The 12,629-nt window shown below is 45.9% G+C and overlaps 5 protein-coding genes across 5 annotated transcripts; 3 read left to right on the forward strand and 2 right to left on the reverse strand.

Annotated features, from left to right (window-relative positions):
• Positions 1–1,667: 1,667 nt before the first annotated feature.
• JR316_0010100 (uncharacterized protein) lies at positions 1,668–5,706 on the reverse strand (the record flags this gene model as incomplete). The annotated part of the gene is made up of 5 exons (XM_047895774.1): positions 1,668–4,805; positions 4,855–4,911; positions 4,963–5,110; positions 5,161–5,300; positions 5,359–5,706. The coding sequence occupies 5 exons, from the start codon at positions 5,704–5,706 to the stop codon at positions 1,668–1,670; spliced, it is 3,831 nt and encodes a 1,276-aa protein (XP_047745493.1).
• Positions 5,707–6,288: 582 nt separating this feature from the next.
• On the forward strand, positions 6,289–6,832 carry JR316_0010101 (Plasma membrane proteolipid 3; the record flags this gene model as incomplete). Its single annotated transcript, XM_047895775.1, has 5 exons — positions 6,289–6,321; positions 6,383–6,465; positions 6,518–6,609; positions 6,678–6,752; positions 6,807–6,832. 5 exons carry the CDS (start codon positions 6,289–6,291, stop codon positions 6,830–6,832), a joined length of 309 nt encoding a protein of 102 aa, XP_047745494.1.
• Positions 6,833–7,690: 858 nt separating this feature from the next.
• JR316_0010102 (uncharacterized protein) lies at positions 7,691–8,641 on the forward strand (the record flags this gene model as incomplete). The annotated part of the gene is made up of 1 exon (XM_047895776.1): positions 7,691–8,641. The coding sequence occupies one exon, from the start codon at positions 7,691–7,693 to the stop codon at positions 8,639–8,641; it is 951 nt and encodes a 316-aa protein (XP_047745495.1).
• Positions 8,642–9,037: 396 nt separating this feature from the next.
• JR316_0010103 (uncharacterized protein) lies at positions 9,038–10,220 on the reverse strand (the record flags this gene model as incomplete). The annotated part of the gene is made up of 2 exons (XM_047895777.1): positions 9,038–9,411; positions 9,473–10,220. 2 exons carry the CDS (start codon positions 10,218–10,220, stop codon positions 9,038–9,040), a joined length of 1,122 nt encoding a protein of 373 aa, XP_047745496.1.
• Positions 10,221–12,013: 1,793 nt separating this feature from the next.
• JR316_0010104 (Mitochondrial 37S ribosomal protein S27) lies at positions 12,014–12,340 on the forward strand (the record flags this gene model as incomplete). Its single annotated transcript, XM_047895778.1, has 1 exon — positions 12,014–12,340. The coding sequence occupies one exon, from the start codon at positions 12,014–12,016 to the stop codon at positions 12,338–12,340; it is 327 nt and encodes a 108-aa protein (XP_047745497.1).
• Positions 12,341–12,629: the final 289 nt, after the last annotated feature.

Genomic DNA, 12,629 nt, shown 5'->3' on the forward strand with positions numbered 1-12,629 from the left:
AGAGAAGGTCAAGAAAAAGAAAAGATGGCTGTTGGGGTGAATTGATTAAAAAAGGGAAATTGAGATGACGAGAGTGACAAGGTTGTCAGGATCATGGTTAAAGTCGAAAGAAAAAAAGATGGGTGTCAAGATCATAATTGAGGTTGTTGGAAGTGAAGTTGAATGCACGCGGAAATGAAGGTAAATAATGGAGAAAGAAATGAGCTGAAGAGACAAATAAAGGTGGCGGATTATGTGAAGATGACGATTGTTGGTTTATATGAGTGATTCAGAGTAGCCGGGGGAAACCTCCAACAGCTCAAGAGCCTAGACAGACAAAACCACCTGTGATGAAGACACCCGGAGCAAAACCGCCAGCATGCGCATGAAGGCAGTCTCACAAAGGAGCCAGAGGCACAGGCAGCCGTCCACCAAAGGCTCAAAGAGGTGTCGAAGCAGACAGCCAGCGGTACCACGGAGTCAAGACGGGATACTGCTCAAGCGTACGCAAGAGACAGGTACCCTGACTGAGACCGAGGCGGCATGGAGTCCGCCAAAGCAAGAAGCTGGGAGACAGACTCCGCCATCGATGCGCGGGGCATCAATAGTAGTGTCCGTCAATGCAACAAGCCTCGAGGTCTTGGAAGTGGAGAGCATTATGTGGTTGTTGAGTTGGATATGGGTAGATATGAAAGAGGTGGACTGTGTTGATGTTGAATAAGGGGTTTAGGGGAAGAAAAAAAGAATCAAGGCGAGGTTCAGAAAAAGTTGAGAAAAGGCGAGGTTAAGAAAAGGCGAATTTGAGGAAAGGCGAGTTTAAAAAGGGCGAGGTTGACAGATTTGAAAAGGCGATGAGGAGGAATAACGGCGAGGCCGAGGAAAACCAGACAAAAGAAAAAATAAAGCAGAGCTTGAATACGTTCAGACCTATAATAGACATTGATTAGTCGATAAATTACCTACGAGAGCGACACTCACAACAATTGAGACTAGGCGATATAGCGATGTGTTGTGGTCAGGCTCAGTTGCAACCGGTCGGAGGTAATTTGGCCAGCCCGCCTTCTGAAATATTGTTGGGCGATGTCGTTACTGTGACAGCACCCAGACCACACACGCGGGGGCGATGTGAAGCTTGAGCTTAAGGTCTCTTATCATCACCCCGCCTTGTGGAATGGTGTGCCAACCTAGTCGTGGAATGTACAGCATAACAAATCAAAGCACAGCGACGAACAAAACCACATACCACTATCAAAACCATCTGTACTGAGCAGTGATTGTAGTAGACGAGAGTCAAGTTGTGGGGGGCACCCAAACGAGCAATGCACGGTTTATATACCACACCGTCGATCGTTGGGCGGCATGCAATGCCGCACTTTCGGTGGTTGTAGTGAGATAGTGTGATGTCATTGTCAGCCGCATCAGGTGCAAGTAGGCGCCAGCCACTAGTCGCCAGATGTAATGTTTGCTGGACTGATCTTCTGGAAATGTTTTTAACTTGCCTGGATATTGGTAAAATCCTGAGCTATTAGGGGGACTAGCAGTATACCTGGGCTTTGATATGCAGACAACGCTGAATTCACGTTAATTTTTAATTGTAGGTCAAATTGGCTTTGAATGTAGCAAAGCGGCGTCAATCCTAGTCGATACAAAATGAGTAATTGAAGTCCTTCAAGTTGCATAGATAACAGTCAGTGTACATAAACAGGAAATAAAGGGACCCATGCAGGATTGGATTTGCCATCTCCCTCATTGTCATCATCGTCATCGTCGAAATCATAATAACCCGAGTCGTCCGAGTCGTAGTCAACGGAAGCATCTGTCTCCAAAGGGACCCAGGCAGATACTTCAATTTTCTCTAGGGCTATATCTTGCTTCATATGCAGAATCTGATTCTTGCACTCGGTAATCTCACCAACTGCTCCCAGCCGTTGAAAAAGGGACATTGCCGTTTGCATATGTTGTACAGCGCGTTCGGTTCCATGCATCCGTTGCCAGAGGATATAACCAAGGAGAGCATTGTCTTTGGCCATACCGTATATTGACTCCGCTGCGCTGTGTAGCTCCAGAGCATGACGTACGAATTTTTCAGCATCCGTAAGTCGTCCTTGCGCAAGAAAGAGGGATGCCTGGATGAGCAAATCATCCCCTTGCCCTCGTCTGTCGCCGATCTGGATATGAAGAGCTAGAGCCTCCGCGCTCAGCGTCATGGCATCTTCAATATTTCCCCTAGACAGCAATGCCTCGCATATCTTGTTCAAGTCGTCGGCGTGGCCCTGGACATTCCCTACTCTTTGATGAAGAGTGATTGCGTCACCCAAGGCGACAACTGCGTTTCCAAATTGACCTCGGCGAAGGAATAGTAAACCTTGAGTGTACAAACAATACGCCTCACCGAGTGTGTGTCCTGCATCGGTAAACTCCTCTGCTGACGCATCAAGGATCTCCTTTGCCTCTGAAAAATTCAAGAGTCGGATGTTGGTGATAGCGAGGAGGATGTTGATGTCAGCTTCTACGAGGCTGTTGTTGGGTATAGCCAAAGCCTGTTCTGCAAGGGCCTGTGCGTCCGAGCAACTCCCCTGGTCAAATTCAATATAACCAAGATAGAGCAGGTTGGCGGCCTGTCCACGGGTGTTTCCAATATCCTTTTGGATAGAAAGAGAGCGTTCGAGCGCAGCTTTGGCTTCTTTATATCTATCCATTGCAATGAAAATTCTGCCTAGAATGTGGAGATGCTCTGGGTCTTCGAACGGTTGCCGGAGTGCTAAAGCTCGCTCAATGGTCTCGAGGGCTTCTGGAAAGCGAGATCGAAGGAGTAACGTAGTTGCAAGTCCCCCAAGATTTTCTGCCTCCCCAACGATATCTCCTAAGTTCTGGCACAGATTGATTGCGTTTTTGAAGTACTTGGCCGCGGGTTCAAAAGCAGATACCGACACGAGTGTCGCTCCCAGCCCGTTCATTGCGGCCGCTTGACCATGGAGATCATCCAATTCCTTGAAGATCTGGGCTGCAAGTTCAAATTGGTCCTCTGCTTCTTCGAATTGGCAAAGATCTTGGTAGACGTGACCTAAACCTAATAAATCGTATGCCTTTCCAGTAGCATCTCCTAGGTTATTGTGGAGGTTGAGAGCTTCTTTGACAGTGTCCAAAGCTTGTGGAAGAGTGTCAAAATTCCGCGAATATATGAGGCCGATATTGAGCAGGTCGTACGCATGTGCACTTTGGTCTCCGGATTGAATGTGCAATTCCTTCGCTAGCTCAAATTTTTCTCGAGCCTGATCAAACTGAGACTGACGATTAAGGATTTGGCCAAAACAGCCCAGGCAATCGGCACGGAGTTGCAGCGCAGTGGCTATTTGCACAACGGATGCCCCTGTGTCCTTAGATATGACGGATGGAATGGGTTTCGCGACTTTGGATTGGCCAAAACCGACGAATGATCGCTGCCACACTTTCTTGGGTTTTGGTGCTGCTAAAACAGCTGGCTCGGCCGATATTGTCGCTGGCTTGACATTCTCCAATTTCTCAATGGCGAGAGAGAGATATTGCGTCGTTCCGTACCCGGCAACATAAGTGAAATGGCAAAAGTTGATCACAGCCTCCACAACGCGAAACAAGTTCTCTTTCGAGTCATTCAGCATGTACATCAAGACTGCGCTGATGTTGTTCACTTCGCGTTGCAGCTGAGATCGAGTAGGTGGGTCTTGATATTGGGTTCCCTTCAGTGCCAGATTAATAAAATGCTCGTGGATGAAAGACCGACACTTGTTCGACGGCGGGTGCCGTGCGCACATCAAGAGTCGGATGGGGCTTAAGATCCGTAGGTCTTTATTTGCATCCTCGTAGATGAGAGCATTCTGGCGAAGCGTAGATATGGCTTTTTTGACCGACTGAACCTCTGGTAAATTATTCTCGCATGCAAGAAGGGTGGCCGGAGATACACCATCTGGCAGAAGTGAAAGCGTGCTGAGTAAGTGAGAAGCACTGGGATCCTTTTGCATACGCGGGCCATTCAAAGAGAGCCGAATCGATGCCTCCAAGCTGCTTAACCTGTCCTGACCATTTTCTACCATCGAAGTCCGTTCTGCCTCCCAGCGAGCCCACAATGCTTCCGTTGTCTCTCCGTCAACGGCAGCCAAATTCGCAAGAAGAGTGACGGCCAATGGGACACAATCAACTGCACGAACAAGATCAACGGCATATTTGTCATTCTTATGGGAGATATCTGTGAAGATGGAAATAGCTGATTCGAGATCGACGGGCAGAAGAGGGGGAATAACGTTGGTCCATCGCGTACCAGCAGGTTGTTGAGAGCCTCGCATCGTTACTAGAAGGGTGACCGTCGGGAGAGCAGATATGTCGCTGAGGACACCCTCTACTTGAGAACGGGTGTGTAAGGGATCCCATGCAGTCTCAAAGTTATCAATGACAAGCAAGCAGTCCGTTTTCCTGAGATGAGCAAGTATCGCTTCTAGCAGGCTGACTTTGAGTTCCTCCACTGCAAGCCGCAGGGAGCTCGCAAGTTGGTTTAGCAATAGTTCGACAGAGGAGGCGGCTTCACAGCTCACAAAGTATCGCTTTTCTTGATACTGCCGTACCACCAGTTCGTGGTGAACAACAGAGAGCGCTAGCGTTGTCTTCCCAATCCCGCCTGGTCCCAGAATGCATAGCTTAGGGGGAGAAACGGTGGCTTGCGATACATCTGCACTGCCCTGAAGCGAGGTAATGATCAAATCGATCTCTTTTGTCCGACCGTAGAAAATTTGAGGTTTTGATCGCAATCCCAGAGTTAGACTTGCACTCGCGGCGGGAGATAGAGTTGGTATTTCCTACCAAGCTGAGTTTCGAAAGTAGCGTAGGCTCACAAAAAGTACTCACTTTGATCTTGGATTCAACCCTCTCTTTTCCAGAACGATTGATGATGGCACATTTAAGCTTCAAATAAAGTCAGACTATAGGAAATGACCCAGGGGACGCAGCACTGACTTGAAACGCAGTAATTGTAGTATCTAAATTTCGGTCTTGCTCGGCCAACATGGATGCTATTTCATTCCGATACACCAGGCGACTAATAAGCGATGCTTGGTTCGGGCCTGTCATTTCTTGAAGGACGCCGTGGATAGATTCAAGGACTCTAAAAATTGATTCATTAGGAGTATGGCAAGTTGATATAATGAGACTGACGCTGCAAGATCTTCCAGATCGTGCTTGAGTCCAATGGCGGTCTGTTCATCTAGTCCCAACAGCGCATCGAATACGACTTTGGCATAGATCATCACTTTTGCTATAAGCTGTTTGCTTCTATCTTTGTTGGATTCAATTTCCTACATAAAGTGAAAATATTAGTCAAACGGAATAATAGAGATAGAAATAGTATACTACATCAGATATCTTGATAATCTGCTCGATAAGACCAGTTATAACGCTCACGTACGGTACCTGCTCAAATAGGCTTAAAACATCCACAGCCATACTTGCCACAGTTTGTGCGGTAGCCTTTTCTTGGACATAAGTTGGTTTGAAATAAGTCTTGTTCGTGATTGTCCTCTTTTCCAACGACTCCTTCTTTTCATTGGAAGACGACTGGGTTTGTGAACGGTTATCGGATGGTAGATCGGATGCCGTCTGGGTAGTTTTATTTGCTGTAGAGTCAATTGAAGCTCTAGATCGTCCGTAGAGTATAATAGCACTATGAGGCGCTCGCCTCGCAGTATTGACTGTTCTGCCCATTAAGACTGTAATTGATGGTATGCTTTCACAGATGTAAAGGCGGTGGAATGGCAAAATGGTAAAACAGATGCAGAGGGAAAAAGATCAACTTATATGATGGCAATCATGGCCGCTATGTTTTGAGCTGGTTTTGACACCCAAATACGCGCCTTAACCAGCCATAACCTACTACGCGGTCAATCGGTGAGCGATCGTGGCAACGGCAATTTGCGATGTTGATACAGTTCGAACTTCGGATCAAGCTGATAAGTCGGGCAAGAATCGAATGCGATATCTATCTCTCGGACGTTGCTGGTGATAATTTTTGGGCGTAGAAACGAAGTAGAGAAGGAGGACGATATATACATGAATTAGGAGTACTATCTGTGCTCCGAATTGAAGAAGATGCGCTTTCCGACTCGTTCCTGCCGAAACGGTCACAGTCACGCATTCCACGCTGAACAGAGGCACGTGGACGTTAATACCATATGACGTATGACAGCAGATGCTCCCACGCCTTTAAACCGCAGGATCGAGCGCGCCGCAGTCGTAGACTCTCCTTTCTAACCACTACTTCCACACCCTCAGTCACCTTTCCTCACTATGGTTAGATCCTCAGACGTTCTCCTTATCTTGGTAAGAGCTATGTCGCGGTAATCCTTTGACAGGAGTGTTATTGAACTGCTCTTCTGAACAGGTAGCCATTCTTTTCCCCCCAGCAGCTGCGGCAATTGTTACAGGATGCAGCTGTGATTTGCTCATCAACATCCTATTGACCATGTATATTGATGCATTCTCTCATGACTCATGTCTTTCTCATTGCGTTTTACAGCCTTGGATACATTCCTGGTCATATTCACGCTTTCTGGCTTATCTACAAGAAGATGCAGGCTGAAGAGCGTTACGGCAATGGCGGTTTCGTATGTGAGTAATGTCTCATACCACCTGTTTGTCATTCACAATTGTTAATGATATCTGTTTGCCTCTTCAAGATGTCGGAAATGGTCAATATCAACCATTGTATCAGAACAACGGCCCCGCCCAAGCGCCCTATTATGGGGCGACCGGTCAGTAGGACGTCGACCCCTCTTACCCATCCAATCTCATGGATAAATACCCAGTCGGAGAAGGCGAGAAGAAGTTTTAATCACCTCATTTCCATGTGCTCATATTGCTGTACACATTTTCTTGAATCTCCGAATTCTTTGTGAAATTTAATCGTTTCCGTGTTGCATCTGAGTTTTAAAAGACAACGTACTCATGTGGGCTTCTATATCGCCTCCGAGGTTGAAAGGGGCTCTCTCTGGCTCTCTTTGATTCTCAAACGAACAACAAATGTCGTTTGAATGATGGAAAACGGTTTATCTCCCATCAAACCGCTAAATATAGCCCAGGCTGATTTTCGTAATTTCGAGACAGGAACCGTGACATGACTGGAAGATTCTACAATTTCCTTGACAGTAGAGCAGAGATTGTTTATTCTCTTCTTGTCACTATTAAGTAACTGTATAGATGAGCGTGGTGTGATCTCTGTACAATAACAGTGTCAGCGGTCATCAATGACTTCATACCTTACACCTTCGATGTGTCACTGCTGGATTCTTTTCTTTCGCCGTCCATTATTTGATAGTATGCCGACGTGCTTCTCTCTCCGGTGAGCATAAATAATTTGGAAAATTTGTCCACCTAATAGATACGCTTATCATTACCATAAATTCCGTGTCGTCCAAAGTACGATGCTGCTAGGCCTAATGACGTCTCATTGTGAACCAAGTATGGAGGGATTTTTTGCATTTTAATATATGGATTGCGGACCTTCGAGAGATAATCCTTTATGGCCTACTTACATGGAATGCCGAAGCGGCGAATGGTTGTGCACTACAGCGCGTACACTACTGACGTCGGATATGATGTATTTTTATGGTTTGTATACAACTCGGAAGGTTATAAGAAGTCCAGTGCCCTCAAGCCTTGAGAATCCAAAAGACTCTTGAAATTTGTTGCAATGTCCGCCCACTACACTGCTACAAATATCCCAGGACTTCCAGGTTCATCAAACACATTATCCTTGGTGTATAACATCTCCAACAAAGCCCCTGGTCTGGAGACGCCTCCAGAAGATGAAGCAGATCAACCTCATTATGTACCAGGGGCGACATCTCTCATATCCACAGCGTTCTTTTCAGGCTCTCATAACTCAATCTCAGACGTCGTATTTCGTTCTTCAGATGGCGTAATGTTCTATGTAGGAACTGACGACATTTTGCACAAGTCGGGCAATGCTTTCGAACCTTTCCTAGGCTCCTCATTGAGCGAAGAAAGGTTCAAAATCAGAAACGGTGCTATAATCGACATACCAGAGTCATCCGCCGTCCTCGACGTAATATTGCACACGCTGTACCATATTTCATGCGCCAGACATGCTCCTACAATTGACGACATCGAAGAAGCTGTATATCGTATGCCTGTCTACGGGATTGACCCCAAAGCACACATTGTCCCCGCCAACCCGTTATTCGACCTACTCCTGTCGAAAGCTCCCTTGTATCCATTGCGCATATACACCTTAGCCGGCCATTTTCGTGCCCACGAGCTGGCGCTAAAAACCTCATCCCATCTTCTGTCATATAACCTTGCAAACTTGACGGATGAGATTTCGATTCGCATGGGACCCATTTATCTCAACAAGCTCATGGCGCTACACCTGAATACGGTTGATTCGTTGAAAAAAATTATTCTGCAACCTCCCGACCCTCATGGGAGGAGCAACCTCTGTGGCTCCGATGAGCAAAAGGCGCTGGCGAGGGCGTGGGCTCTTTCGGCGTCATATCTGGCGTGGGACTCCAATCCGGGTGAGTTGGCTCGTAATGCGCGCGTCCCTAATTTTCGGCATCGGTGCCACTATTCTAATTTTCTGACCGTCGTTTTTTTTCGAATGGAGAAGATGTCTCGATAAACAAGATACAGTCCACTTTTGAAGCTTTGGGGGATCATTTAACTTGTGCCGACTGCGAAATGGCGTTGCAAAAACGAATTAAAGAGGTTATAGTTCAGTGGGCCAAGGTTAAGGTAGGTCGTTTTCCATCATATAAAAATCATAAACACTTGTTTACTTTCATTTGACAGAGGACAATTTAACGTAGAATTTCGATTTATGGCGTGAAAAAATAAAGGGAAAACTGGTCTTGACCAGTACTATTACACTTCAGATAGCGATAGGCCTCTGAGGTAGGTGTTCGTAGTATACGGGTTGTTCGATGGGTCTCGATTGTTTCATAGATTATAATTCGAAAATACATGTCGTCTATATACATTGTAGTATTTTGTAAAAAAACGGATACTTGATATCAAATCAATCCTCCTGCAATGAGTCTAACACACTGTTGAACAGGGAGTCTATCCAGAGATTGTTCACCGTACCCCCTTCCATAACATCACTCACTGTAACTTTGCGCTGCATGGCCAAATTGGGGACCACAGAAAAGCTTTGTATCCGTTTGCTCTCTATAAGCCACGCATAAGCCTGGTCAATCGCGCGTGAGTAGGCAAATGGTGGATGCGTCAGATGCAGCAGTAGACGCCGGGCGCCTGCGCGGGAGACAGCGTAGGCATGTGTGCATTTGGGATCGGTAGAGGTATACATTTTCGACCATGTCGGGAGCGATCCGTTTGTAGGTGATTCTTTTGTGATTAGACTACCCCGGGTTTCGTCTGACCAGCAATGACCTGATAGAGGATTAGAATTTAGACAAAAAAGAATACATTCTTCACATGAAGTGCTCAATACCTAGAAACACCATGTCCCAATCTTCCGGCAAATCCTTCCACAGGAATTCCATTTGCTGCATGATATCTCTTTCCATGTCGACGTCGTCTTCCAGAATCAACGCAATACTTCCTTTACCAGAAGCAGTTGGTAAACTGTTTGCATGTAGGTGCAGGACCGATAAATGTGAGTGCCAGCATGCGACACGCCCAGAAGTCAGTCGCTTGTATTCCGGTACCTCGTCAGGCGCCTTGTCGAGGAGATAAAAGTCTTGCTCGCTGCACGTAAGAGGCTCATAGGGTGGACGCCTGACTGGCTGAGCCCAAATTAGTGGATCAAGGAGGGGGATCTCGAGGTTAGATTGTGCGATATCCTCTAAATATTCTGGCCAAAATAACACATCTTCTGCATGTATATCGCCATCGCTATAGGAGTCGTCATTGCCGAGAGATCCAGAGACGTCAGAGTCTGTAGATGGTATGGCAGACAGAAGCTTCGCTCGAACATTTTCAACCCAGTGAAGGATCTTCCCAATGAGAGCACTGTTGGAGTAAGTTGCGTCGTAGTATTTCCACTGTAGACCTAGGGCTCCACGAAGTCTCTCCATATCAGCCTTGCGTGCTCCACGTCCAGGTAACGAGACCACGTAAATCTGAAATTTGTCGATAAAGTCAACCGGTTTAGTCATGGCGTGCTGCTTAGGCTGCGTTTGTTTTTCCAGATGCACAGTGATCTCTGGAGATTTACCCAGGAACATGAATAAGACCATCGTTGAAGGAATAGAAATCATAACCATGACCCCTAAGAGCCGAAGAACCGCGAGAACACGGTGATTCATAATGGCGAGTTGACAGCGCGCGAGGCACTTTTATCTGAAGGTGTAAAAAAGTGCTTTGACTAGCAGATAATATGTAGATGACGGAATACTTTGAAAACTGATTTGAAAGTCCGGGAGAGTTTCGCACTCAGAGTCGCGTATGACGTAGCCACAATGGGCTGTAAATCGAAAGCTCTGGGAAGCTTTTATGTAATATTTTCCCACATGATGTACGCTTTAATTTATTCTCCTCACTGCCAAAAAAAAACCTCTGTAACGTTTCGTAAAAGGCAGAATCAGTATGTGACAAAATGCTTTGAATTTTAGGCGCTCTCAGTCCTAGCTTCAGCGTTTCAGCCTGGATCGGTGTGTCACTTGTATATCAGTCTATTAATAGATTGATATAATTAATATCCCAAACGGCAGGAATCCGGCTTTCAAGTTCAACAAGTAAGTAGCAAGATGGGGTGGGCGCTGTAAATCTAGACATCCGGCGGCAAGTATCTTTCAACGGCTTGAGTGCTGACTATAATTTGATTCTGTATATGTGCATATGTCATTCGATGTCACTGCACAGATCATTAATTGCCTATGTAATCAACTTGTCGAACTGGCGATTCGTGAATGCTACAGGGCCCCTCTAAGTATAAGATTTGTGAAAGACTTTGAGGCTGTGCACATGGGTAAGTTAATCTGGTTTATCGATTTTTGGGCATGAATCTAAGATTGAAAGCGATAGGTGTATTACTCTCATGAGTTAGCCGGTACGAGTATCTATTTGGCCTGAAGAGGCTTCAGACTGGACGCCCTACGAACGGTTTAGAAGACTACTACTAAGATTATTAAACTTAGGCAGAGACGAGAAATCGTAATAGCAACGTACATTTAGAAGAGCCACCTTGCGACAGTAAATGTCTCAGATGTAATTTAATTTTAGATTGCTGCTGCTGCAAATTTAGACCAGAATACCGATGCAAAGTGTTTCAAAGTACCTAATGGCATGCACCCACAGTCAAAGTAGCCATGGATCCCCCTATACATCATGATTCCGTAGATAATAGATGAACTGCGGGACGGCCACCATAATAGTGGCTTTGATATCAAGTAATGGAAGTCACTCTCAATATGACGAAAGCTTTGTTACAGACAAACCGTGTTCTGACGCTAGTACTCGGACACATATCCTAGTGTTTCAACATTCTGCATCGACGTCAATTGGAGAATAGCCTATGGTGCCACTAACTTTGCCATCTAACGAGAAAATCTAAACGGTTTCAAGTGCGTATCAAGTATTGACACAATATCTTTTATCTTCCTTCTCAAACTACTCGTTGAACTATGCGTGGAGTATAGAACTTAACAAGTGGTAGTAGGTCATTCCGAGTTCTCCGGCTTCTACACTACGTGACTCGTAATATATGGCTGCTGTACATACACCGGCAATCTTAGCAGTCGTAAATTCCAAACATTATAGTCACTTTGGATTGCGAATGGGAGCTTCCAGTTCAAATGAGTCCAAAACACAAATTGGTTCATTGAAGAATTTCCATTTTAAGGTATACCGTCGATGTTTGTCCATGCTTGGTTTAGAAGACTTCGACCAGTGTCCGCAGGCAAAAATCGGTTCCATTGAATTGACCTCACCACTCTCTGCGACGCACTCAAACTATTTATCATCGAAAAAACTGCAACCACAGATTCTCGAAGTAACATAACCAGGTTTCCTCGACTTTATACCTCACGCAATGGCTTCGGTGCCGCCTTCTCGGTTGCAGGCACTCACGAAACTTCGATGCAGCATTTTCCAGACAACATATAACCCAGACAGCCTGCGAACGGGCGCGAAATATTTGCGGGCGCGTTTAAGAGGCCCTTCTCTGGTTGGCTACTACCCTGAACGCGTCAATATTTCACAAATTGTTCGATCATACCGCAATAGACTGGAAATGGTGGATGACGACGAGGAGGAGCGTTTGCAGGATGTCATAGAGAGACGCAGGAGAGGAAAGGGTGCACCGCCAAAGGCTAAGAAGGGTGCGTACTGTGATAGACTCAATTTGACTGTTATTTGATCACGTCGTGTTTCTTCCCAACAGGTGAAAGTAGAAGATTGAACAAAAAACGTTGAGGGATTAATTCCACGTTGGCAAGGTTGCCAGTCCGTGGGCAGTGTTCCATACCATTCTCTACCTTCTCTCGCTGCTGGTTCTGTATATTCTTGGTCCCAGATATACTCCCGAAACATCATCTTTGACCTTTCCTTTTCCCGGTTGTGCTAGAAACCCAATCAAGTACATCAAGAACATGATTGCGGGTTTGTGTTGTCATCAAAGTTCCGTGGGTTCACATTCTCAGCGTGGT

Source organism: Psilocybe cubensis, chromosome 9 (genome assembly GCF_017499595.1).
Source record: "Psilocybe cubensis strain MGC-MH-2018 chromosome 9, whole genome shotgun sequence".
NCBI classification, from domain to species: Eukaryota; Fungi; Basidiomycota; class Agaricomycetes; order Agaricales; family Agrocybaceae; genus Psilocybe; species Psilocybe cubensis.